Source organism: Cupressus sempervirens, chromosome 1 (assembly GCF_028749045.1).
Source record: "Cupressus sempervirens isolate cs-2001-9-10 chromosome 1, ASM2874904v1, whole genome shotgun sequence".
In the NCBI taxonomy this organism is placed as follows: domain Eukaryota; kingdom Viridiplantae; phylum Streptophyta; class Pinopsida; order Cupressales; family Cupressaceae; genus Cupressus; species Cupressus sempervirens.
This window is the reverse complement of record NC_143118.1, coordinates 75921789-75946965: the sequence shown is the minus strand read 5'-3', so window position 1 is coordinate 75946965 and position 25177 is coordinate 75921789. Positions and strand designations below refer to the sequence as shown.

At 33.2% G+C, this 25177-nt stretch overlaps 1 protein-coding gene across 5 annotated transcripts; it reads right to left on the bottom strand.

Moving 5' to 3' along the window:
- Window position 1: 1 nt before the first annotated feature.
- On the bottom strand, window positions 2–6085 carry LOC149576271 (homeobox-leucine zipper protein HOX15-like). 5 transcript variants are annotated; one of them, XM_089816721.1, is made up of 6 exons: window positions 5856–6080; window positions 5246–5643; window positions 4832–5109; window positions 3502–3617; window positions 167–217; window positions 2–25 (listed from the first exon to the last, which is right to left on the bottom strand). In XM_089816721.1, the coding sequence occupies exons 3-4, from the start codon at window positions 5003–5005 to the stop codon at window positions 3567–3569; spliced, it is 225 nt and encodes a 74-aa protein (XP_089672847.1). In that variant the 5' UTR covers window positions 5006–5109; window positions 5246–5643; window positions 5856–6080; the 3' UTR covers window positions 2–25; window positions 167–217; window positions 3502–3566. The 5 variants fall into 5 exon arrangements, 4 of the variants coding, with proteins under 4 accessions (XP_089672847.1, XP_089672846.1, XP_089672849.1 ...); XR_016361421.1 differs by lacking the exons at window positions 4832–5109; window positions 5246–5643; window positions 5856–6080 and adding exons at window positions 1996–2548; window positions 2708–2925 and having other exon boundaries at window positions 3502–3740; XM_089816720.1 differs by lacking the exons at window positions 2–25; window positions 167–217 and adding an exon at window positions 2719–2925 and having other exon boundaries at window positions 5856–6073.
- Window positions 6086–25177: the final 19092 nt, after the last annotated feature.

Genomic DNA, 25177 nt, shown 5'->3' with positions numbered 1-25177 from the left:
TAGTTGCTCCATTTTACCCTATTGGCTGCCACATATAGACAAATGAAATGTAGTAAGGCCATACAAATTCACCAAATTGGGGGAACACCTAATCCTAAGAACATTTATATTTGGCATTACACTCAGCTCGAAGTAATTATAAAAAGGGAAGAGATATAATGTGTACCAGTAAAAGGTGTCCAATTAGACTGTTCAATATTGCTGATTTTCTAGCACCCTGTAAAAGGCAGTAGAAAACTTTAATCACTATGCTCACAAACAATTGTAATTGAATATACATATTAAAGTAAGAATGTGCATGCCAATAAAATGAGCTGAATAATAATGTCCTACATCAAAAATATACTCACTTATGTATGCTTATGTAGACATCAATTTTTTTCAAACCACTTAAACTAACAAAGTCTGAATTTCTGATGGACCAGAGTTTACCTAGTAGCCGCATGGAGGGTAGATTTGATATTTTTCTTGACAAACATCATTTCTTGAATCTCCACAAAAGACCACCTCTAGATATATTGAATAATAGCAATAAAAAAGTCAAACTAGATCTATTTGTCATTTCTCCACAACTCCCCACCTTCTCGAATTTTTTTTTTTCAGAAGTGGATGCTGCAAATTTTTAGTTCATTGTCTTCAATAGCTGCATAAAATCTCCCACCACAAGAAATGGTAGTTTAGGTTTATAAGGCTATTTTCATATTATAGGTTTAGTTTGCACTAGAAAACATCCATGGTTTCTCCTATACAGTGCAACTCTTTGATGGTAGTTTCCACGAAGGGTACCCACTTGATCTTTTTTGGCAGCTATAGTACAAGGGTACTCAAAACCATGTACAGGTTAATAGGCTTCATGGAACATCAGATATTTGGTTACAATAACACAAAATACTAAATTTCTATTCAAATTTACTAACTTTGAAACATTACCACACAAAGCATGTCATTTGTGCAAAAGATGTTGCAAGTTTTTGAGTGGCTCCATGAAACCTCTATCCTCTTTCTAGAGCTAGAGTTCAAACCATCCTGCCAATAATATAGGAACTCTGATTTTTAGGGGCAATATTATGTACATTGTTCTAGTTGAAAAATACAGTTTTCATGAATCTTCCCACACACCAATAATCAGGTTGATGATCCACTCTATGGGACCAAGTCCTGAGTACAAACTCTTTTTGTATCAAAATTCTGCAAGCTAAAATCCTACTTGTTAGTTCACCTAGTCTATTGACCTAGTCTGTTGCCAATAGTCATTGCAGGGTGCTATAATGAGTTATAGCTATTTTTGAGTATGTTTAATGAATTTAGCAAGATGCATCATTATCTTGATTTTCCTTCATTAACCTTTGGGCTAGAAAAATTGAAAGACATTAATCTCTGCATTTAAAAATTTTGAATTACCTATAATTTAAATTTTCTTTCCTCTTCTTAGTATTTGTGAAAACCATTAAATTGAATTGTTTAGAAGAGAAAGTGGCTTCATATGGTGCTCTTGTCAACAAAATATTGATTTTCTAATGTTATGCCAGTTTCAGTAACATAAGTTGCATAACAAATAGATTTATACTAAGGAAATAAAAAAAAGGCGTAGCTTTTGGTGTTTGAAATAGAATGTTAAATACACAGATGTAGGGATTCAACTATTTCATGGCTCATAAAGAATGTAAACACCACAATCAATTATAGATCCAACAACAAGCATGAAAATACAAGTAACAAACTAGTGCTTGTACCCCAGCAGAGTGCAAGAGTACAGCCGATAGGCATTGGGGTTGAAATGTATAGCTGAATATTTCATCCATGCTAGTGTGATTATAGTGGAGGTGAAAAAAAACCATTTTTCACAAAACATTTAATATGATTTGATACCAGGCAATAGGAGATTTGTAACAGACTGATCCCATTTTTTTAAGAAGACATACCTATTAATATGATTTAAGATGGTTTGTTTAAGAAAAACCTACTCAAACAACATGTTATCAAAACATAATGTACCTGTACTGATGAGTATGATCAAGCTTCTGAACACCTTCAACGACAGATGCTTCACCATTCACTTCATATAAAACATTATTCTCATCATCCTTCATTCTCCATTTGCTTATAGATAGAAATTGAAATAACACCTGTGCAAATCTTGTGAGAGGACTTCCAGTAGGATACTTGAACTTGTAGAAAGGAGCTCCACACACAAAAACAACTATAGATACCAACATGGCTATGGTGGAATCCCAAATCCACACAACAATCCATTTATGTCCTGAACATATACAAGCACAGTTATGCCTAGTAGTGCACTGGTGTTAATGCCAAAGAAGAACCAATTGAAGGAGTACTTTCCCTTTCTTTCCTCCTCATCCATTTCATCAAACTGATTTGCTCCAAAAGGAGGAGACACAAGGCTTGATTCCTCTTGTTCCAAGTGCAATTATGTATAGAGCAATGTATAAAAACCGAATCTGAGACTTGGAAGCTGGCTCACACCCACTTTTAGTTCATTTTGCTGGCCTGAGAGAGCTTATTGGTCTATTTAGGAGAAGCACATCTCCTATAAAATGGGTCAAAACCAAGATTAATTATTATTTGTTATTATTAATTATTATTATGTGTTAAGTTCAAATAGACTCGAATACAAGACCTCCAATAAGGGGCTCATAAGTTGGCGATATAGACTAATAATAATTGGGCAAGCTGAATTATTCCTTACCATAGCATAAATGCAAGAAAAGATAATAATTGTTTTAAAGCATCCCAAATATGCATCAGCAAGGAAGGATCCAGGTAGTGTGAGCACAAAAGCAGCACCTATCTAGTCTGTAACAAAATTAGCAGCATTTGGTACGCTCCCATGCATCTCTGTTATCACGTATGAGAACATGTTCACAGCAACTGAATAGTATGCAAACCTTTTAGCCACCTCATTCACTACAAAGTATCACATGAATTCAACATTAGTATCATTTCATCTAATTTGAGTAAAAACACATTTAGAGGATAGGGCCATTAAAACTGTATAGATTGACAACACATATTCAAAGTAATTAAATCACAATTCAAAACTCAAAAAAATGAGAGACCATATAAAGATTACGTTGTTAAGGAAGTGCTAAACTGTTAATCCACAAAAAAAGAAAAATGACAGACCATATAAAGAATATATTGTTGAGGAAGTGACAAGCTGTTCCACACAAAAAGAGTAAACTTACTGTCATTTGTTTAATGTTCTACAAAAAGGTGAGAAGAGTATAATACACAACGATAAATTATAAGCCTCTTATTTGAAAAATCTTGTGTCAAGTCTACTCAAACACAACGCTTAACACTTAACAAATGAATAAATAATAATGATAACTGAAACTGTAGATGTTACTTGACACAAGTCTACTCAAACATAATGCTTAACACGTAACAAATGAATAAATAATAATAATACATGAAACTGTAGATGTTACTTGAAACCAAGCATTGCATTGATTTCAAAAATGTGCTAGTCTACTATACCTATAATGAAAGGTGATGCCTTCCATCCCCCTATTCTTTTCTTATCAACTACATTCCCTTTCAACTCATGCTATACGTGGAACATGAACAGATAATTTTTCCCTTCTCTCCATTGCCTGCAATAAATTCAACAAGGGGTCATAAATCATGATAAATTGAACTCCACAGAACTTCCATATCTGGTATTGATATGTTTGAGATTGATGGTTGTTTGAAGCATCCAATGTATAGCTTTCCCTTCATGTAGCTTTCCCTTCATGTCAGTTTTCTGCTAATAATCTCAAAACAAAACTTAAAAGAGTTGAACAAAATCTCTTGTTGCATGGATGTATTTAAAGGAAAGCAAAGATAATTTGAGAGAAATACTAGAGAACCTCAGAGAAAAGATGCCATAGACAAATACAAGATTCCAAATAGTATATTTCTCCATATTCTCAAATAAACATGCTAATGGTGGAAGTGCCTTCATATTCCTATAATCCATTTGACTTGGCTAATTATGATAATGAAATGATGTATATTTAAATCCATTGCAGGCTTCTCTGAATTTTACTGATGATCAGCTTGTATGATTTTATTTCTAGCCTTTTTAGAGGTGTGAAAAGAACTCCAGGCTTTTGCACACCCATTTTTGGGATATTTTATACTTGATGGCAAGGACATAATTGACCTATAAAAGATTTTGATCTTATTAAAAAAAGCTAACAGATTTTAAGCCTAGAAATTATAATCATAAGACAATAACATTTGCAAAATATATGAAAACTGTTGATTCCTTCAAATTATTCTTAAGGTAGTTGATGTGATTCCATTCATCTCTTATGTATGAGACTTCCCACTCTTTCGCAGGAGGAACACATGGTGAGGGTTGCCGCTGGAAGTTGCATGTACAATGGAGTTGAAACCTTCAGAGCTCACAGCTCATGCACTTCCTTTTGTAGCCACCTGTTTTCTTCCGTCAAATTTTCACAGCACCGCTTCAAAAATTTGCACTCCATTTCTGTCTGCTTCACACCATTTGTAAGCAGTATGTTCTAGAACCAGACTCCAACCTGCCATGGACAAAGGTTGAGCTGCTTTGCCAGGGCAATTTTTTGCTTCTGCGCCATAAATTTATTTCAACACTTATTTAAAGAGTTTGAGCAGGATTTGAGCAATTACATCAAGAATTTGAGTAGTTATTTAGATTTTTTTAACATTTACTTCAAGGATTTGAGCACTTATTTAAAGGTTTTGAGAAATTATTTAAAGGACTTGAACACTTAAAAGGATTTGAGCACAAATTTAAAGAATTTGAGCACTTTTTCAAAGTATTTGAGCAAATATTTACCAGATTGAGTGTGTTGTGCTTTTTAAAGCTTCCTTCTAGGAGAGCCGATTGATCTTTGGAAAGGCAGAGCTTCTTCCTGCTATTATCTCCTTCCTCTTCATCACTACCTCTCCAGGATGCCCTGTCACTCTCCCTGTTGTTTTTGCCATTGCAACAAAGCCCGCCCTCTTCCATGTGAAAGGACAAAATGGTGCTATTAGGAGAAGACACACCAGCCTCTTCATCATATTCAAGCGAGGATATCTAGTTCATATCAATGCCCTGCCTCTCCCTCCTCCCTACAACACACCATATGAAAAAATAAACTCAGAAAATACCCTACAATTTCTCCAAATAACTAGATAATTTCACCAAATAACCAGAGGATTTCACTGAATAACCATAAATAAATGCAACAAAAATGCAAAAACACACCAGAGGATGTCATCCAGGACCATAGCCATCCATGGAGGCTGGCCTCGTCTTCGCCCAGTAAGGAAGCTTAGCTATCAAAGACGAAGAGGAGATATTTAATGGAGTAAAGCAGAACTCCAACATTTCTAACCTGAGCTTTTTGCTGAGCGGTGGTGGAGACAGCTGACCCCAGACATGTCAGACATGCCTTTCACCGCCTGTTGCAGGAGCACATCTTGATCATCCCTATCAACCAAACTCTCTGATTCCTCACACTCCATCTATTTCTTTGTCCACACATCAGTGCCCCTGTTTCTTAAGTTCTTATAATAATTATTGGCAGCATCCCACTCGCGAATGGAAGACTTCTAGCAGCTCCCTCTCACAAAAAAGAAGCTCTCTATCCCATGCTGGCTGCTCTGTCATTCAAAACCGCTATAAGCAGGTTAGTGTAATGCATATGCGACAGGCAGGAAACCAGTGCGCAAACCAAATGTTCCATCCGATGCAAGCAACAACATGAGGAATTTCTGGGGGCTCTCGTCCACAAGTGAAAACCTATCAGCAATGAAAAAGGGGATAGGGCAATAAAATGAAATCACCTAAAAGAAGAAATGTCAGGAGGATATACCTGGTGATCTGTAGCTACAAGATGAAGTAATTCCATGCATTACAAAAATAGAATCGCCTGCTGTAATAAAGAAACCCTGATCCATAACACCAATCTCAAGAAAGCATGGACAAGCCACGTCACAAGAGCATGCAAAAAGCACGTACAGTGGGCTGTCTAAATAACACGTCTAACCCGAGATTTGTTTGGGTTGAATTTTATGACAAGGAAAACCAAAAGACTGCTAGGAAAATTGATTCCCACCAATGAGAATTTCATAATTTTCAAAAGGAAATGATGTTTTAAGAAAGGGAGAAACAATGCGTAATTTTATGGGATTATTTTTCAATTATCCTGATTCCCGATGCACAATTTAATGCAGAAGTTGAGTGAAAATATTAGTTTCTGCCTATGGGTGGCAGGGACTAATAAGTGCATTTCTTAAAGCAGTGACATTTTAATTGAGGATTCACTAAAGAAGATAATTTGACAAGACGTGTAAGATGCAGGTTTATTCCCTAGAGTTTGCAAAGATGCAAGGTGCATATTCATTCAAAGGAGAAATCTATATCATTGTTCAATTTTATATAGTCCACTCCAAAAAAATAAACTCAATGCTTATAGCAGATAATTCAGGAAACTAATATATTGGTTGGCATCAAGCAATTTTATGGCATCCATCAATTTCCCAGGACTGAATTGCCCATGGGCAAAAGCCCAATATAGAATTTTATTGGTTAACTGACCTACATATTTTTGCATATTAATTACAATTGTCAAATAACCTAAAAATGGCATTGGGTTTTGAGGAAGACGAATAAAAAGACAATTTGGGCGCCCAATTGAAGATATTCAAGAAATTTCATTTTGGAGAACTTGGCTTGAGAGTTAAAGAAAAGGTTTGAATCAAGAGCTTTTAAAGAGACAATACTTCACAAGATTGGGTATATCAATAGTGAAAGATCTTTCTAGGCTATTCTTGAGGCGATCTCATTTTAGGGAAACTTAATTGAGATTGTTTATAGAAGTATTGATAGAGTTTTTGAAGGTAGATTTGAAAGTAAAAAAGTGATTCCAGATTTGAGGTGACATAAGGCATAGATTGGAGGTCATTAACTTTTCCATCTATAGTGCAGGTTGAACCACTTCAAGGTGCCTAGCATGTGATTTACAGGAATTTAGAGGCCAAATTCGATGAGGGTTTCTAGAAAAATAGTAACAATAATTTATAGATCCTTTCAAACTTAGTCTTGGCTATACATAATTGTCCTAGAGCCATATTTCCTTCACCATTCTTACTTCTTTCCTGGATAGACTTGTGAGCTAGTAGACCTACTTCTTTCCACAATTAATACTCTTTCTTGAAGCTAAATAAGTATGTTTTGCTGCATCATTTGAACAAAAGTTATTGAAGATTTTTTTGTTGTAGGTTTAGTTTGCATTATTACTTTCAATCATTTATATCTCTAAATTTTTGGACCACCCAATTCTTTGACAGCTAATGAATTTTGGACCACCTGAATTTTGGGATAAAAGACATTGAATGGCTACTGCATGTAACAACTAAAATGATTCCAACCTAGTTCTATACCACTTGACAAATAGGCACCCCCAGACAACATATTCAATTGGTCCACCTCATTCATGAATAACAAATCAAGATATGGAAAGAACCAACCCCTCTGGAATTGTATAATTCGGATTCTAATTAAGTGTTAGTGAATTGTCACTTTAATCATGGATCTAATAAAGATTTGGTTAGAAGTTCTTTCTTAGCTATAAATTATAATTATGTGAGAATGTCTTTGTAGTAGATGCAGAACAACATAGTTTTATATCATTTATTGATTTCATTTCTCTAACTCAGATATTGAAATAGAAAGAAGATTAACTTGTGGGCGTTATTGCACTACATGATGATATACATTTACTAAAATTTGTCTTTTCTAATCCTTTGATTTGTAAGGTCTTCCATGGAGAAAAAAGTGACATCCCTTAGCTCCAATTGGACTTTCATGTCTATGTTGTAAATTTTTTGATAATACAAGGCATTATGATGTTCTTGGGAAGCCACAAAAATATCACTGGCATATTTATTGCAAATATATAGTGGAATACATCCAAATAAAATATATCAATGTGCAGATTGGTGACTTTGTCCTTTAGCATGTTGCAGGATAATGAAAAACATGTGAATATATAGATCAGCATTGTAGGTACTAATGATAAAGGATATTGAAAATTAATGAACATTTAGCTTTCTGTGGGTTCAGAAGGAATTCAAAATACTAAAGAGTGGTCGATCAATCAACAAGAACAATTTAAGGGTTTATAATTATTCTACATCCTAAATAATAAATAGGTTTGGGTTTCTTATCCTCTTTTTCTTTAACAAAATTTTTCTTAAATTAATTGTACAACATGACACAATTTGCATATGCCAATAGTGACGACACAGGCTAAATTTGACAGTTACTCCACTTTGTCAAGAATTTTCCACTATTGCTTTCTTGTACACTATTTTAGATTTCCCGTCTGTGAATCAAGTAACTTTATTTCACCTAGCTCAGATTAGTTATTATCCTTATTTCACACTGCATCAATAACCCTGCTCACAACAACATCCTAAATTCCCACTCCAGCATAGACCAAACTTATTGTGTGATACACACATAATCTTGTTACAATAGTGTTCCTTTATTATCTATTGTCATGCTCTAAGCAGCATAACTTTATAGAGTTCTGATTCAAAGATCATTTCCTTAGCTCTGATTCCTTTTGGTATTTTTGTTTGAATTAAAATTTGGTCATTGTTTTAACTCCATATTTAAAGTAGGTTGTGACGATAATCCTCTATACTAGATTTTGTTTTTAATATAGAACTCACTGTTGGTATGTTATTGGATGTAGTTCTCCAAGTAATAATGTTATGTTAATTTGCAGTGAAACAAATACCAACTGTATTAACTACCTAGTTCATATATTCATTCATGTTATCTGGGAAGCATATTGTTTACTCAGGAATCACTAGGAAAAGTGAAGGATGTTGCTTTCCTAATAAAAAATGCAAGAGCCCTATAAGTTAATACAAAATGATAAATAGGCGTAGATATTGAAAGAGAATTCATAGGAGTAATTCCAATGAATCTTGTTAGAGCAATCACATTGCACAAAAACATTCAATATGTGACTTTTCCATGCTTCTCTTATGTTGCAGTGAGCATACATATCATTGTTGACTATTATATGCTGTTTGTTTGTGGCACAAGGGAAGAAGAAATATCTGCTAGAATAGCTAGACATGCCACATGCCACAAGCAAATACCATTGGTCTACAGGGATTGCACTAGCTAACTACCTTATTTTGTTGTACAGATATGTCACAAAGGAGGACACTTATGACCAACGACTTCCTCACTAAATAACTACCTTATTCTACTATGAAGATATGTCATAAAGTAGGACACCTGTGACCAATCACTTCTTCAAACACATGGAGATCCTCAACCTTCAGCAAGAAGAAATATCTAGTGCAATAGCTTGACATGCCATAGGCAAATACCATTGGTCTTCAGGGCCTGCAGTAACATGGACTTATCTACCATCTACGGTTTGCTGCCAAATCCAACTCTATGGAACTAGTAGCTTGTGTGAATATGGGACTCACAAGGCATGCATTTAACATTGTCACTATATGGACAACTCATGAGACTATCTGTATTTTAAGTATTAATCTCAATAGCTCACTTGTTTCTTCATCAAATTGCATGAAATTATTATTAATCAATTCAGAAAGGAACATAAATTGTCATTAATCAAATGGGAGAGCATATGCAATATTAAACAAGAAGGACAGGGATTGAAGGATGCCTAACTTGTTCTAGCATGATATTCTCACATTAGACTATATGGTAGATACATCTCCAATTTCTATTTTCATAATGATAAGATCTTGTAAGGTTTTGTTGTTCAGAATCTTACGGTGGCATTGAGGAGTATGATTGCAGCCACATTAACCTATAACATTGCAGATTCAAAAAAGATGAATTCTAGTAGGATTCTTGGCCTGGTAATGCACTTCTCACTAGTATCAAATATTTAGTTGAATAAAAAAGAAAAGTATCTTAGGAAATGGGCATTAAAGGGAAATATTATTGGGGGAAATATCTAGATCAAGGAATTCAGAAGCAAAATGACACAAATTTGATCTATGTTGTATTCATAGTTACACCACCCTAGGGGATGGGGGGTTGGGGGAACAAGTTTCCAGGACAAGGGGACAAAGGGGCCTTAATTTGGGGATGACAAGGGGACAAAGGGGGGATGATGGCATGGGGACCGAGGGGGTTGTATATATTATATATGGTACTTAAAATGCTAGTTATGAAAAGATTTATTGCAATATAAGATATAAAGCTGTAAAAGAGAAAATACTTGAATATTGCATTGAATTGGAACATCAAACATTGAATATAAATAGTAAAATCAGATAATACTTAACACTTGGACATCCCGCCATCCTTGATGAAGGTGGTGGAATTTGGTGGGACCATTGGGGATGGGGGAATAGAGTCCCCAAGTCCCCAGTGCATGGGGCAAAAATGGGGGAGATACATCCCCATGTTACTATGGTTTTATTCTAGACAACTAATTTTTTTTAAAGAGCATTTAACATCCATTTATACTCCAGTACTATTTAGGGGGATCACCCTTTTCTAGACAAGGAGTAAAGATGAAAATTATAAATTCAAATCTGCCTATTATTTAATCAAATGCAGTTAGGTTCCCTAGTTGTTGGACTAGCATATAGATCTTATATGCCATACATCTGCATCCACATGCTCAACTCCTCTAAATGTAACACAATTGGATTATTGGAAGCTAGCAATAACATTCCAAAATTTAACAGACATATTAAAAGATCAATTAATAGCCCTTCTACTTCATTATGTTAAGTGTGTATGAGATAGTACATCATTTTTTTTGTTCTTATCAAGGATACAAATTATTTTTCTTTCTAAGCTTTAAATGGAGTGGACATTTCTGAAAATGTTATGGAAACATTATTATTGTTGACCTAAGGGCATTTCATGGCTACAAGTCCTTTGGAAAGCATCTTTATTATCTGTCTTATGTCAGATTTGACTTGGGTAGATTTGTGAAGTATTAAGAACCTAAGAAGTTTTTAAGGATGTTCAGAACAATTGACCACCATAAACTTCAAGAGTACATGAAAAAAAAGATAATTAAGAATGTTAGCAAAAATTCCAAATCTAAGATATGAATAGTAAACTAATGGTATTTTGCATATAGTCTTCCTGTTGATGAATTGGTTTCAAAAATAGTATAAAGATGAAAAATGGAAAGCTCTACTAGAAGGGGGTTTCTAGAAATTTGATGATGCAACACAAGGTGATATCACTCAAGCACATGTTGATGTGCTTCATTATTTAAGGATGACTTTATTGGGAGAAGCTCAACACTAGGCCATAATACTAATAATGAAGTAGAATTGATATCACTCCTTGTAGGACTAAATATTGCATATGCTGAAAAAATGCTAGAATAGTATTGAACAAAGCATCCTTCCCTAATTGGAAACATCTAAGAATCCTTAAGGAAATTTCAATCTACAATTTTTTTCTAAGAAGCTTATAGTGGCCCAATATTTACAAAATAAAATAGGCTATCTAATTTTTTGGGGAACAAAAGGAATAAAATTATCTAATTTCTTGGCCCTAGAAAGTAAGGACACTAATGAATAGAAAGGTCTTTCCAAGCTTATAAACAATGATCAGCCACTATGATTAAAAGAAAACACAAGATTTGGCCATAGGCAATCTATTATGGCATTGCTTCAAGCTAATTTGAATTAAATGCTGATAGTAAGGTGATTCTAATCCTTTGCACATTTTGAGGATGTGAGTGGCTATAAGTTTAATATATCAATATAAAAAGGAATGTATCATATGTATCCATTATTAGGTTTAGGGCCTTCTCTCATGGTGCATTTGTGACTTTGGATTCAAGATTAGATTTTTCCTCACCACTGCCTCCTTCACTACCCCTATGTAGTTTGTGGATGGAGTTTGTTTCATGGGTAGTCGGAGAGGCTCGAGGGAACAAAATATGTATGGAATATATTTTAAAAACTATGACATAATATTTCAATGCTATGTGACTATCTCGAAATAAGAATTCTAACCACAATTTTGCCCACTAAATACCTCAATTAAAAGTGTTAATGAAGAAACCCCAAGGTCTAGTCTACTAGATGCAGAGTTATCATAAATTATTAAATATCCTTAATAGAACTACCAAGTGGCTATTATAAAGGCTACTGAGAAATCTTTTATGACTATTCTATCAATAATAACATTACGAGCTAACTTTAATACAGATGTATGAAACCCTGTGCAACTTAGAAATTTCATAGTAGGCCACTTAATAGTACCCTATGCTAACAATTTAAAATCCTATGCAGATTTAAAAAGCGGATGGACAAAGGAAATGAATATTTACCTCAATCAAATGGATGGAGAAATCCTAAAGTATAATACACACCAAACTCCTTTGCAAATGAACTATTTAAAACATATAAATCTTCTGAGATGAAGGAAAACAAGGTAGAGTATAAGATGCGCTTACTATTCTCTAACCTCATCTCCATTTCCAACTAAACACTTACCAACAACATAAAAAAATAACACACATAAGATATCAAAACAAATTGTAATTCATACACAGAAAGAAAAAACATAATCACATTATTCAGTAGCATACTTGAAGCTCCTCCAAGAGGATTCTAAGGATTCAGTCCACCATTAACAATGTTTGTGTGGGGAGAAGAGTTTTAAAGATTTGAGTCAAGAATCAGCAAACAAACCTATGCCCTACGCTCCTCCATTTACATTATTCAGGGGGATAGATGAGGTCCCTCTGAGGATTTAAATTGATGTTAACAATTTTTGAATTGAGGAAAGAATTATGAAATCCCAAGCTAGGAATGAGAGAGCCTATGCCCTCCATGCCATTAGTGAAGGGAGAATTTTTTATTGCTGCACTCCGAACGGTAAACGGAAGAGGCCAGTGACACCGATGGGTGGGAAGAGTGCAACAATAAAGGGCCCCTATGCCCAATCAGCATGCTCCTACACAACCACTCTACCACTATCCCTGACCTGGTTCGACGCTTGCATGGAAAAAGGAAATGGAAAAATACAACTTTCCCGCCTAAGGAAAAATGACAAAAATGAATACATGCCCGCCTAAGGTAATACCAATTTTTCTTGTTTTATTTATTTATTTGTCTTTTATTTTAATAACTAAACTTTAATAAAGTAGGGTGTCTATTATATTATATTATATATATATATATATATATATATATATATATATATATATATATATATATATAAAATAAATGTGTGGGTGAGAATTTAACAAAATTATTTTGTAAATATATTTATTATATTATTTAATTTTAAGGTTAGATAAAATAGACGTGTAAGAAAGTAATAAGGAATGACTATTTGTTTTTCTTTATTGGGCACATTAACTTGTTGTAAAACATTTGATAAATTGATATTTAAATTTTATTTTATTTACATATTATTTCAAATGTAAAAAATAATTATAATATTAATTGATAGAAAAAAATTGAATGAAAAAAATTGATAGATTCCTTTTGTCTCTTGGCAACAATAATTTCTCTCTCTTTTCAAATTTAAAAAACTCACCTACCTATATTCAATATTTTTGACTTGTGTAGGACATTAGGGTGGGAGGTGGGTGTTTGGCTCCAGGGGAAAAATGACTATCTACATTAAATATTTCAACACAAGCATCTCCACCTGGTGAAATTAAGGCTCCATGTTATCTTTGATCTCAATGGTGAACTTTTTGAAGGCCTCATGAAAGTAAGACATTTTATTTTCTATCTCGACTCATTTCCATCTTTCATCTCATAGATGAACTTAGTATCATGCCCATTTCTCAGAAACCTGAATAGCTTGTTCCTAACCAAGTTCATATTAATGAAAACCTACACAATGATGTTATAAAAGGTGAGTCGTAAAAAAGACTCAATAAGGCACCTTGCTAGGCCTTCAAACCTATCTTCATTCCTAATCAATAAGGCACCTTACTAGGTCTTCAAACCTATCTTCATTCCTAATCTTCCATCTATACCAAAGAATGTTAGTAGAAAGAATAAACAAAAAGATATAAGCATAGTGCTTAAGCCCCCAAATTTAACCAGAGATGGTTTCCATAATGTTTGCAAAATCTTGAATAGAGAAACCAAACATTAAATGAATCTTTGTGATGTCTTCAATTTTAATGTATTAATTAATTAATTAATTAATTAGTCTTTAAGTTAAATTAAATAATAAGGACCTTTAGTTAATTAATAAATATGGGACCCAAATTAAAACAATCAATGAAATATTTGATATGTGGTGTGTGTTCTAATTATGGGCTTCTAAATCTACACACATTTCAACACAATCTTTAAATGTTAGAAAATATTTAAATTTTATTTTATTTACATATTATTTCAAATGTAAAAAATGAAAATGTAATCTAATCAATATTTTTGATGTTTTTCGAATGCAAAGATACAAAGATTAATCTAAATGAAATTGAAATTAATCTAAGAAAAATGGAAAGTAATAATTAAATGAATGCTATCATCTACCGTATTTTTCTCCTATAAAATTTAATGATGAATAATATTTAATTAATATAATTTTACTAATCATTAATAAATAATGATTAGTAAAATATATTTTATCTAATGTAGTATATTATTATAAAGAGATGTATTGATATATCAATATAATATGCATCAAATATTATAAATATATACATATAAGAAATAATCAACTTAAAAAATATATGTATTAGATATACATTAATTATAAATATAATAAAGACAATAGTCGTGACCCAATCCCTTGGGGTCATGACCATTCTTGATGTATACACAAATATAAATTAAAAACAAGTGGAGAGCAACCAAGAATCACAGCAGGGATCATCGAAGGAAAGAGGAGGATCAAACAGTTACATATTGAATCCAAGCCAGCGACAATAGCTTTCCATAATATTGGAGAAGGAATAGAGTAGAACATAGAGTGGGGAGTTTGTCAGGAGTGCTATCAAAATAATAATAATAATAAAAAGATATAAAGCATCGGTAATCAGAATACCTACCATCGACATGGAATAGAGGGAAGCCATTTAAATTGAATAAGAAAATGGCTCAAATATATGTATAATCCAGTGCTACCATTGATGGGAAAAAAAAACAACATCAAACCCAAAGGTCAGACCATGACACAAGACAAGAAGAATCAATTACCTTGGAGACCGATAGTTGATATGAATAGTGGAAAGCAATCATAATTGGCCAGCCAATATCCCACATAAGACTCTATCACATACAAGACTCTAAGTTTAACATCATTGGAAGGGATATGCATACATATATTTATATCTTATATTACTCATGTGATATTCTCCAGCAGGCAATGAATAAACAATACTATTATGAAATATGAAGGGATATATTGTCAAGAAGGAGTCACTAGAGTAGTGTTATTGATTACATACATATTTAAATTTGGAAAAAAAAAAATTCTTTATCAAATACTTGGATTTAGGACTAGTACAAATTTTTATAGAAAATCCCTCTCGCATTAATCAAGCATACATATTATATCAGGCATTCTTATACTTTTCATATTTGAAGGGTATTTCAGTAACATATATTCATAAGAATTTAGATGTTGAGAATACTAGTGGACTAAAAAATCAAAACTCAAGTATAATAATGAGACATAGAGTATAGGTACTACTACCATAGTTATGATAAGGACTAGTCAGCATTGAATATATAACTAGAAATTGGATGCTCTTACACTAGCCAAATTTAGGATAAAAAATAAGACATGGAACATATCAGACATGGCCTAGATTATCGTCAAGCACAATCAACATGACCTTATGGAAATAGAAGAGAGGGACATTACATATATATAAAGTCAGATGTAAATTTGTGGATAGAAAGATAACATAAGAGAGTTGATATTTACAAACCATTAGATTTCCCATTGAACAAACATCAAGTACATCTACATAATCTACTTGAAAGAACCAAACTAGTGTAATACACAATATCAAGTATAGAGAAGTATGAATCCAATTTAGAAGTCATTTACTATCAAAGTGAGATAGAGGTTGGGTCATCACCTATTACTTCTAAAATCCTTTGTATCCAAATCCAATTCAGATTTGTGCTCTTTAAAACAATTACTTTCATAGTGACAAGTTGATGATATACAATTTCACATCATAGTAAGGGACAAGGTATGATTAAGCTCAAACAAGGCTCACAATTATTATTATAACCAATATTGGAAGTACATGACCTATTCACAAGATATACCATAATTATAATCAGGTGCAATTCTTATAAACCTTACAATCCAACAAAAAAAGTCCAGATTAAACAATACATGGATCTTCAGAAGTCCTAAAGTATACAAGTGACTAAAGTAATAATTGATAACAATAATTAAAGATTTTTGTATATTTCCCTTATAATTTAAAGTAATTATAAAACTATCCCCTTTTCCAGCACAACTAGGATAGGGAACATTATAGTGGTACCAGAGCCTAGTTATACAAAGCATTATGATAGACACATGATTGAATTATACAAAACATTATAGCAGAATTATGGAAGAAGTGAACACTAGTCCTTTGGAAAATAATAATATGAGGACCATCAACACATTACTCATTCGAGATTGATCATCATATAAACAAATAACATTCATCTCAGATCAAACTAGACATGACATGTTTTTGACATCATGTAAGAAAGGAAGAAAATCAATAGAAATGAGTGGTATGGGGAAAGATTCAAATAAGAGGAACAGTTAATGCATCAATGTTCTAATGGAACCCAAAAGGACACAACAAGAATATCAATGAAATATATATAAGAGCAATCATTGATTTAGTGATCTCTTATAGTTAATGATAAATTCTTGTAGAATATTGAATTTGTTGAGATCGAGAGGAAGAAGAAATAGACTACTCCAAATAGCCACTAATAAGAGGAAAACAAAGCATAATAATTCCTAGAAAGAATTAAGGCATAGAACTAACCTTTTTGAATTACTTCACAAGATATTCTATAATTGAATACTCTAAAGGAAGTGAGGTGGGGAATTGAGTATTCTCTGAAGGATAGTACATACTATTAAGGAAAACCATATGCATATGTAAGGATGGATACACCAAGAGAGGGTATCCATAAGGCCTAGGACAAGGAAGAAATCCCTCCTAGGAAGGATGGATATATCAAGATTGATTATCCATAAGGTCTTAAAGAGAAGTATTGTGAGAAGATGGTTCTTAGTGGAGAGTTGTTCTATTAATTAGAGCCCCAGGAAGAAATCCCCCAAGAGCTAAGCATCTGATCACAACTTCTCCTTAAGAATTGATTTAATTGGGAATTAGGATCTTATATTTTAAATGACTTACAAGATTAAATAATATTCTTATCATGGATTTGGAGTACTAACATATAATGTAGGTCTATTTGTTAAGGAGCTATTGACCATTAACTTTGGTAGCATGAAAATGGAAATCTGAGGAAGGAATCTACCAATTTTTTTTTACATGTGTATACTTTGTGTCTGCATTGTGTCTTCATGCATTAATGTGTATACTTCATGTCTGCATCGTGTCTTCATGCACTAATATACATATATTTTACATATATTTTTAAAATTATATATATATCCTAGTATATATTTCCTAGTGAGTGTCAAAGATTCAAAGCATTCTTAATGAGTGCCATAGACATCCTTAGTAAGTGATGGGGATTCAAGGTGTACTTAGTAGGATCCAAGTGGCAAGGACATTCTTACAAATGGATCTAAGAAAAAATTATTAGAGGATAGATAATAAATGACATCAAGATAAGTACCCATCTTCAAAATTATTCTTAGTGAATATTATGATCTCTTGTTTGGATAAGATTATGCTTTGAGCTTCTAACTTCAAGTTGAAATTATCATTTCAGGATCAATAATCAACAATACTAAATGGAAGAATCATTGCTTGAGGACAAGCAATATGAGGAAGGGTGGATTGTCTTGTCCCCTATTTTTCTTCTATAGAATTTAATAATAAATAATATTTAATTAATATAATTTTACTAATCATTAATAAATAATGATTAGTAAAATATATTTTATCTAATGTAGTATATTATTATGAATAAATGTATTGATATATCAATATAATATGCATCAAATATTATAAATATATATGTATAAGAAATAATCAACTTACAAAATATATGTATTAGATATATATTAATTATAAATATAATAAAGACAACAATCATGACCCAATCCCTTGGGGTCATGACCATTCCCGCCGTATACACAAATATAAATGAAAAATAAGTGGAGAGAAACTAGGAATCTCGGTAGGGATCATCAAAGGAAGGAGGAGGATCAAATAATTACATATCAAATTCAAGCCAACGACAAATAGTTTTTAGTAATATTGGAGAAGGAATAGAGTAGAACATAGAGTGGGGAGTTTGTAAGGAGTGCTATCAAAAAGAAAAAGAAAAAAGGAAGATATAAAGCATTAGCAATTAGAATACCTGCCATTGACATGTAATAGAAGGAAGCCATTTAAATCAAATAAGAAAAAGGCTCAAATATATGTATAATCCAATGCTACCATTGATGGGAGAAAATAATGACATCAAACCTAGAGGTCACACCATGAAATAGGACAAGAAGAATCAATTACCTTTGAGACCAATAGTTGATAAGAATAGTGGAAAGAGATCGTAATTGTCTATTCAATAGCACACATAAGAGTCTATCACATATAAGACTCTAAGTTTAACATCATTGGAAGGGATATGCAGACATATATTTATATATTATTTTACTCATGAGATATTCTCCAATAGGCAATGAACAAACAATACTATTGTGAAATATGAACAGATATATTGGCAAGAAGGAACCATTGGAGTAGTATTACTAATTACATACATATTCAAATTTGGGAACAAAACTCCTTATCAAATACTTGGATTTAGGACCAGTATAGATTTTTACATAAAATCCTTCTCACATTAATCCAAGCATTCGTATTAAATTAGGCATTCTTATACTTTTCATATCTGAAGGGTATAAGGCACCTTCTCAGATTTTAGTCAAAAATATTCATAAGATTTTAGATATTGAGAACGCTAGTGGACTAAACAATCAAAAATCAAGTCTAATAATGAGACATAGATTATACATACTATTGCCATAGTTATGATAAGGACTAGTCAGTACTAAATACATAACCAAAAATTGGATGCTCTTACACCAACCAATGTTAGGTAGAAAATAAGACATGAAACATATCAGATGTGGCCTAGATTATTGTCAAGCATAACCAACATGACTTAATGGACATAGAAGAGAGGGGCATTATAGATATATAAATTTAGATGTACATTTGTGGATAGAAAGATAACATAAGAGAACTAATATTTACAGACCATTAGATTTCCCATTGCACAGACATTAGGTACAACTACAAAATCTACTAGGGAGAACCAAACCAGTGTAATACACAATATCAAGTAAAGAGAAGTATGTATCAAATTCAGAAGTCATTTACTATCAAAGTGAGATAGAGGTTGGGTCATCACCAATTACTTCAAAAATCCTTTGTATCCAAATTCAATTCAAAATTGTGTTCTTTAAAACAATTACTTTCAAAGTGACAAGTTGATGACATACAATTTCACATAATGGTAAGGGACAAGGTATAATTAAGCTCAAACAAGGCTCACAAGTATGATTATTATAAGTAATATTGGAAGTACATGACCTATAATTTACAAGATATACCATAATTATAATCAGGTGCAATTCTTAGAAACCATGCAATCAAACAAAAAAAGTCTAGAATAAATAATACAAGTATATTTAGAAGTCCTAAAGTATACAAGTAACTAAAGTCATAATCGATAACAATAATTAGAGACCTTTGTATATTTCCCTTACAATCTAAAGTAATTAGACAACTATCCCTTTGTCCAACACAATTAGTATAGGGAACATTACAAATGCATTTTAGTCTAAATGATAAGCATATGAAAGCAAGAGAAAATTTGAATGCAAAGCATTTGAGTAATCAAATTAGCATTAATTAGATAATTTTCATGTGCATCCTCCTCAAATGAGAGATTGAAGGTTTTCTTTATAGAATCCTAGAATTTGATCAATGATCAAGATCGATCTATGTGTACGATCTTGATTGAAGATAAGATTGAGTCCTCCATTTTTTATGGAGTTGAATGGGAAAAAATATGAGATAATAATGATCCATTCAAATATGTGCTCATAATTATATTTTCCAATTAATTAAATAATTAGTTTCAATAATTACGAGGACATATTTGAATCAATCATTATTATTAATTCCTTTTTCATGTGAGATGAAATAGGAAAGGATATTGATCCATTCAAATATGCGGTCATAATTAGATATTCTAATTAGTTTTAGTGATTATGACATATATTTAATTAAATCAAAGTATTTTAATTCCTTCTTTATGTGTATTAGCTAAAGGAGTAGATTAAATTAAATTAAAGTACTTAGGACTTATAATTAAATTAATTGAGTTAATAGTTAAATTTAGCTAATTCAATTAATATTTAGGAATTAAGTAAAGAAAGTAATTAATACAAATTAATGATTTTTTGCATTTGACACTTAGATCAAGTAGAGATTATTAAAATTAGAAATGCCTAGTACAATAAGACTTAAGTAAGATTGAAAAACTGAAATTGGTTCAAAATACTAATTTTCCTATTTAGGAGTATTATAGTTGGCATGTACTTATAAACTTCTAGATGCTTCTTGGAGACTTTTATAAGGAGATGGATGACATTGTCATCATCATGGCTTGGATTTAATTTTGTTTTGTATTTTCAGAGGCTAGAGGTGGAAGGTAGTTTGTGCATAGTTTTAAAGGGGGAAGATTCTCCCTATTTTGTCCTCATAGTTTCAATGGTTCAACACTGCCCTATTTAGCCATTAGAGGTATTGCTTAGATATCTCACTATGTACTAGATTTGCTAATCATTTTCAAGTGGTGATTGCTCTATAATTGGTCAATATTTTCTAAATTCCCATGTAACTATAAGTATTGTGATTTGCGAATATTAGTTGCATTTGGAATTCCATTTTCTTTAGGTGTGTGGATTCATGAATTGATTTTAGGAATTTCATATCTTTATGTTATATGCACAATAGTATTGTGCACTCTTCGTACACCTGGCAACACCCCCCCTCCGTACTCCTCCCTCCATCCACTGTACTACCTCCCTCTGTACTCCTCCATCAATCCCTCATACTACTCCCTCTATACTCCTCCCTCCATCTTCCATACTACCTCCCTCCATACTCCTCCCTCCATTTGTCATACTACCTCCCTCTATTTGTCATACTTCCTCCCTTTGTACTCCTCCCTCCATCCACTGTACTACCTCCCTTTGTACTCCTTGATCCACCCATTGTACTACTCCATATATACTCCTCCCTCTATTTCTCATACTACCTACCTCCATAGTCCTCCCTCCATCCATCATACTAATTCCATCCATACTCCTCCCTCCATTTGTCATACTCCTCCCTCCATCTACCATATGCCAACATGCCAACCTCCCACTTGGATGGGAAAATTAGAACAATGTCAGAGCTGGTGATCTTTCCAATTCGTCTGGTGTTGAGTTTGGAGCATGGAGTCTAGTGATGATTTGGTTAATCCACTGAGAGAGCTAAGAAGAAGTAAAGAAAGGATCCATGAATAGGAGAAGGAAACACTCAACATCTTGGCAGCCGCATGGTGGTTGGAAATGACTTTTGACTCCCAAGGTTGAGCATTGAGAATGATAAACACCCACCTTGGTTGAGTCACTAAAGAAATTTAAGCAAGATTGGGTGATTGCAAGATGGGAGAAAGCCATATCTCTAGAGGATTATATAGAGTTTCAAATGAAGAATCTATCATCTCAACACCATATACTCTTTAGCAATAGTCTGAGGTGGGACATTGAGAAGTGGATACAAGATGAATTCATACAGACATCAAAAGATTGAAGATGGAAAAATGATTGATGATTCAAACACAGTTGATGATAGAGAAATATTTGAGATTAGGGAACATGACTAAATTAAAGATTTAAAATAGGATGACAATTGAGTCAATGTCAAAGTGGATTTTCATAATTATGTCATTGTATGGAAGGATAATGTGACTGAAAATGTTTTGGAGTGTATGGGTAATGTTTTGGAGTCAAATAAAAGAAGTCACAAACCTAGAAGTGTAGGCATTACCAAAAATTAATTCATGGAATAATTACTACCATCACTTGAGTATGAAGTCTATCCTCTGTAGATAGCAACCAAGAATGATTACATCAATGAATTTCAAGTCTGGCATGTTTGGGATCCTAAAGACTACGGATAGGACAATGTTTATATCAGAGTGGCACAACATAATATTTTCAATAGTGTGACAGAATGAAGGTTGAATGTGCACAATTGGTTTGGGATCTTGGAGTTGATGGTAGTTCAATTAATTGATATTTTTGGAATGTACTTATAGATTTCTAGATGCTTTCAAGAGATCTTTATAAGGAGATGGATATCATTGTCATTATCATGGATTGGATTTGATTTTACTTTAATTTTGGAGGCTGGTGGTTAAATGTAGTTTGTGTTGGTGTCAGAATGGTTTTGATATTCGAGTGTCAACACACTTAACCAATTCTACTATGTGTGTCAAGTACACTATACATGCGAAGCTAGAATTTCAATAGGCATCGAGTGACTTTAGGTGCCAAGCAAGCAATAGATGTTGAGTAATATATAGGTGATGAGTCACAGTTAATGCTAAGCAAGACATGATGTAACATGTGCCAAGTGATCTAGAAATATACATGTGCTGAGAAAAACATAGTGTAATAGGTGCTAAGAAAACTAGGATAGTATATGTGCCAAGCACCAGTAATGCAATATGTGTTGAGTAACACATAATCAACATAGTAGTTTGTGCCTTCACAAACTAACATGCAAAACCATTTTTGGATGATTCATGAAGGGATAAGAAGATAAGATTGAATCTTTACATTTACCTATGATATCAGCATGTAGCCAATCAGAAAATTGGAGACAACATCCAAGCAATGAGCTAAATCTAAGGATTTGAGTAGGAATTTTGACTTCATGATTTCATTGTAAACCCTAAGTCCAAAAAATATTTATAATAAGACTTAGACACCATAATTTTAAGTTGCTAAGAAGTTTTTGAATAAAATTGCTAAGTAGATGGGAAACTACATAATAGAGAAAGCAACAGTGGTGTCAAGGACTTAGTGAATTGAGCATCAATTACACATTTAGTTGATCACAGCAGAACAAGGGACACACATCGAGATTAGATCAAGCAAGGATCACATCGGAGAGAGCAAATCAAGTGCCTGAATCTAACAATAGGAGATTGCATACTATCAAGTTAATTGTTCTAATACTTTCTTGTCATTCTATTAGATGTTAGAAATCCTATATTGATAGGTTATCTTAACAGCTAAGTGGGAGAACCTTTGGAGAAGGTGAGTGAAAATTCTATTGAATTAGGTGGGCCTAACAACCTTTTGGAAATCCTTTAACCAAGTCACTATTGAGACAGTGTAAAGCCTTTAATAGGGTAGACCATCAAAAGTGGTCAAATAATTATTCCTGTAGTGATTTTGTTATCATCCCCACCCCAATTTTACCTTCTTATTCCTAGAGGTTTTTCGAGTTACCAAATTCCTTGTGTTATGTGTTGATGCATGCTTTTATTTTATGTTTGTTTATATGTTTACATGCATGCAATTTACTTTCAATTATGTGTTGAAAAGGATATAAAAAGGATAAAAACTAGTTACTTCTGATTCACCCCCCCTCTCAGAAGTACTCTTCCCATTTGAATATTCCAACAATTGGTATTAGAGCATTGGTTCTCACAAGGTGAAGCCCAATAGCTTAGAGAAAAGATCAGAAGATGAAAGTCTTCAAACTTGGGAAGATCATAGGCAATTAGGTGATTGATGTGCACCTTGCTCTACACAAGTTGGAGGAAGCTAGAGAGGAACTAAGAAAATCCTTGAAAAGAAGGAAGGACATAGTCATAACTGAAAATGACATACACTACAAGAAAATTGATACCACACAAGTGTTTGCTAATGGAGATTCCAAGGAATTTGAAGCAACAATAGCATAATTGATGGAGAAAAATAGAGCCCAAGAAGAAGAGATAAGATCTCTTAAAATGGAGCAAGAATCACAAGCCACGATGCTATGTGACATAACTAAACAAAAGAAAAGAGAAATTGAGGATAGGGCCATGCTTGAGGATGACAAAAGAAACCTTGCAAATAGACTTGAAGAGAAGTCCATAGAACTTACAAAGATCTCCAACATGTAGTTTATGCTTAGCCAGATGATGAATACTCATCATGAGCTAAACATGAAGGACATTGAGATCTCCACTTTGAAAATGCAAAATGAAAAATTGCAGAATGAATTGAAAAGAGAAAGGGAGATAGTAAAGAGCTTCAACAAATCAAGTGAAGCCATCAAGCACTTTGAACAATTTTTGAAATCACCAAGATCTAACAATGACACTTTAGGACTAGGATTCACCAGTACTGAAGAAGGAGAGACACCAAAGAGTGTTGAGAAAAGGGGTGACAAAGGTAAGAACTCTAAACCCACTTGTCATTTCTATGGTAAAAAAGGACACACTGCTAATGCATGCAAGAGTAGGAAGACCAATCAGTAAGACATACCCAAGAACAAGGGTCATTGTCACAAGTATAACAAGCAAGGACACCAGACACAAGATTGTAGGACCAAGACCATGAGGACACCAAGATTTGATGGTAACTGCTAGAACTACAAAAATTATGGACATGGAGCCTTTGAGTGCAGATCAAAGCCTATGTGGACATCTAATCAACCCACAAGGAGAAACAATCATGCACACCACTACAATTGGGATTACAACACTAGGCAAAGTTGTCATTACTATCAGGAGTATGGTCATGTTCCTAAGAACTACATAAAAACATATTTAAGAGGAAACTATAGTAGGTGGTTAAGCTAAGCTACATGTTTCAATTTCTTGAAGATTGGACATATCAGCAAGAATTGCCCTACAAGGGCCAAGGCACCCAAGCCAAAAGTCA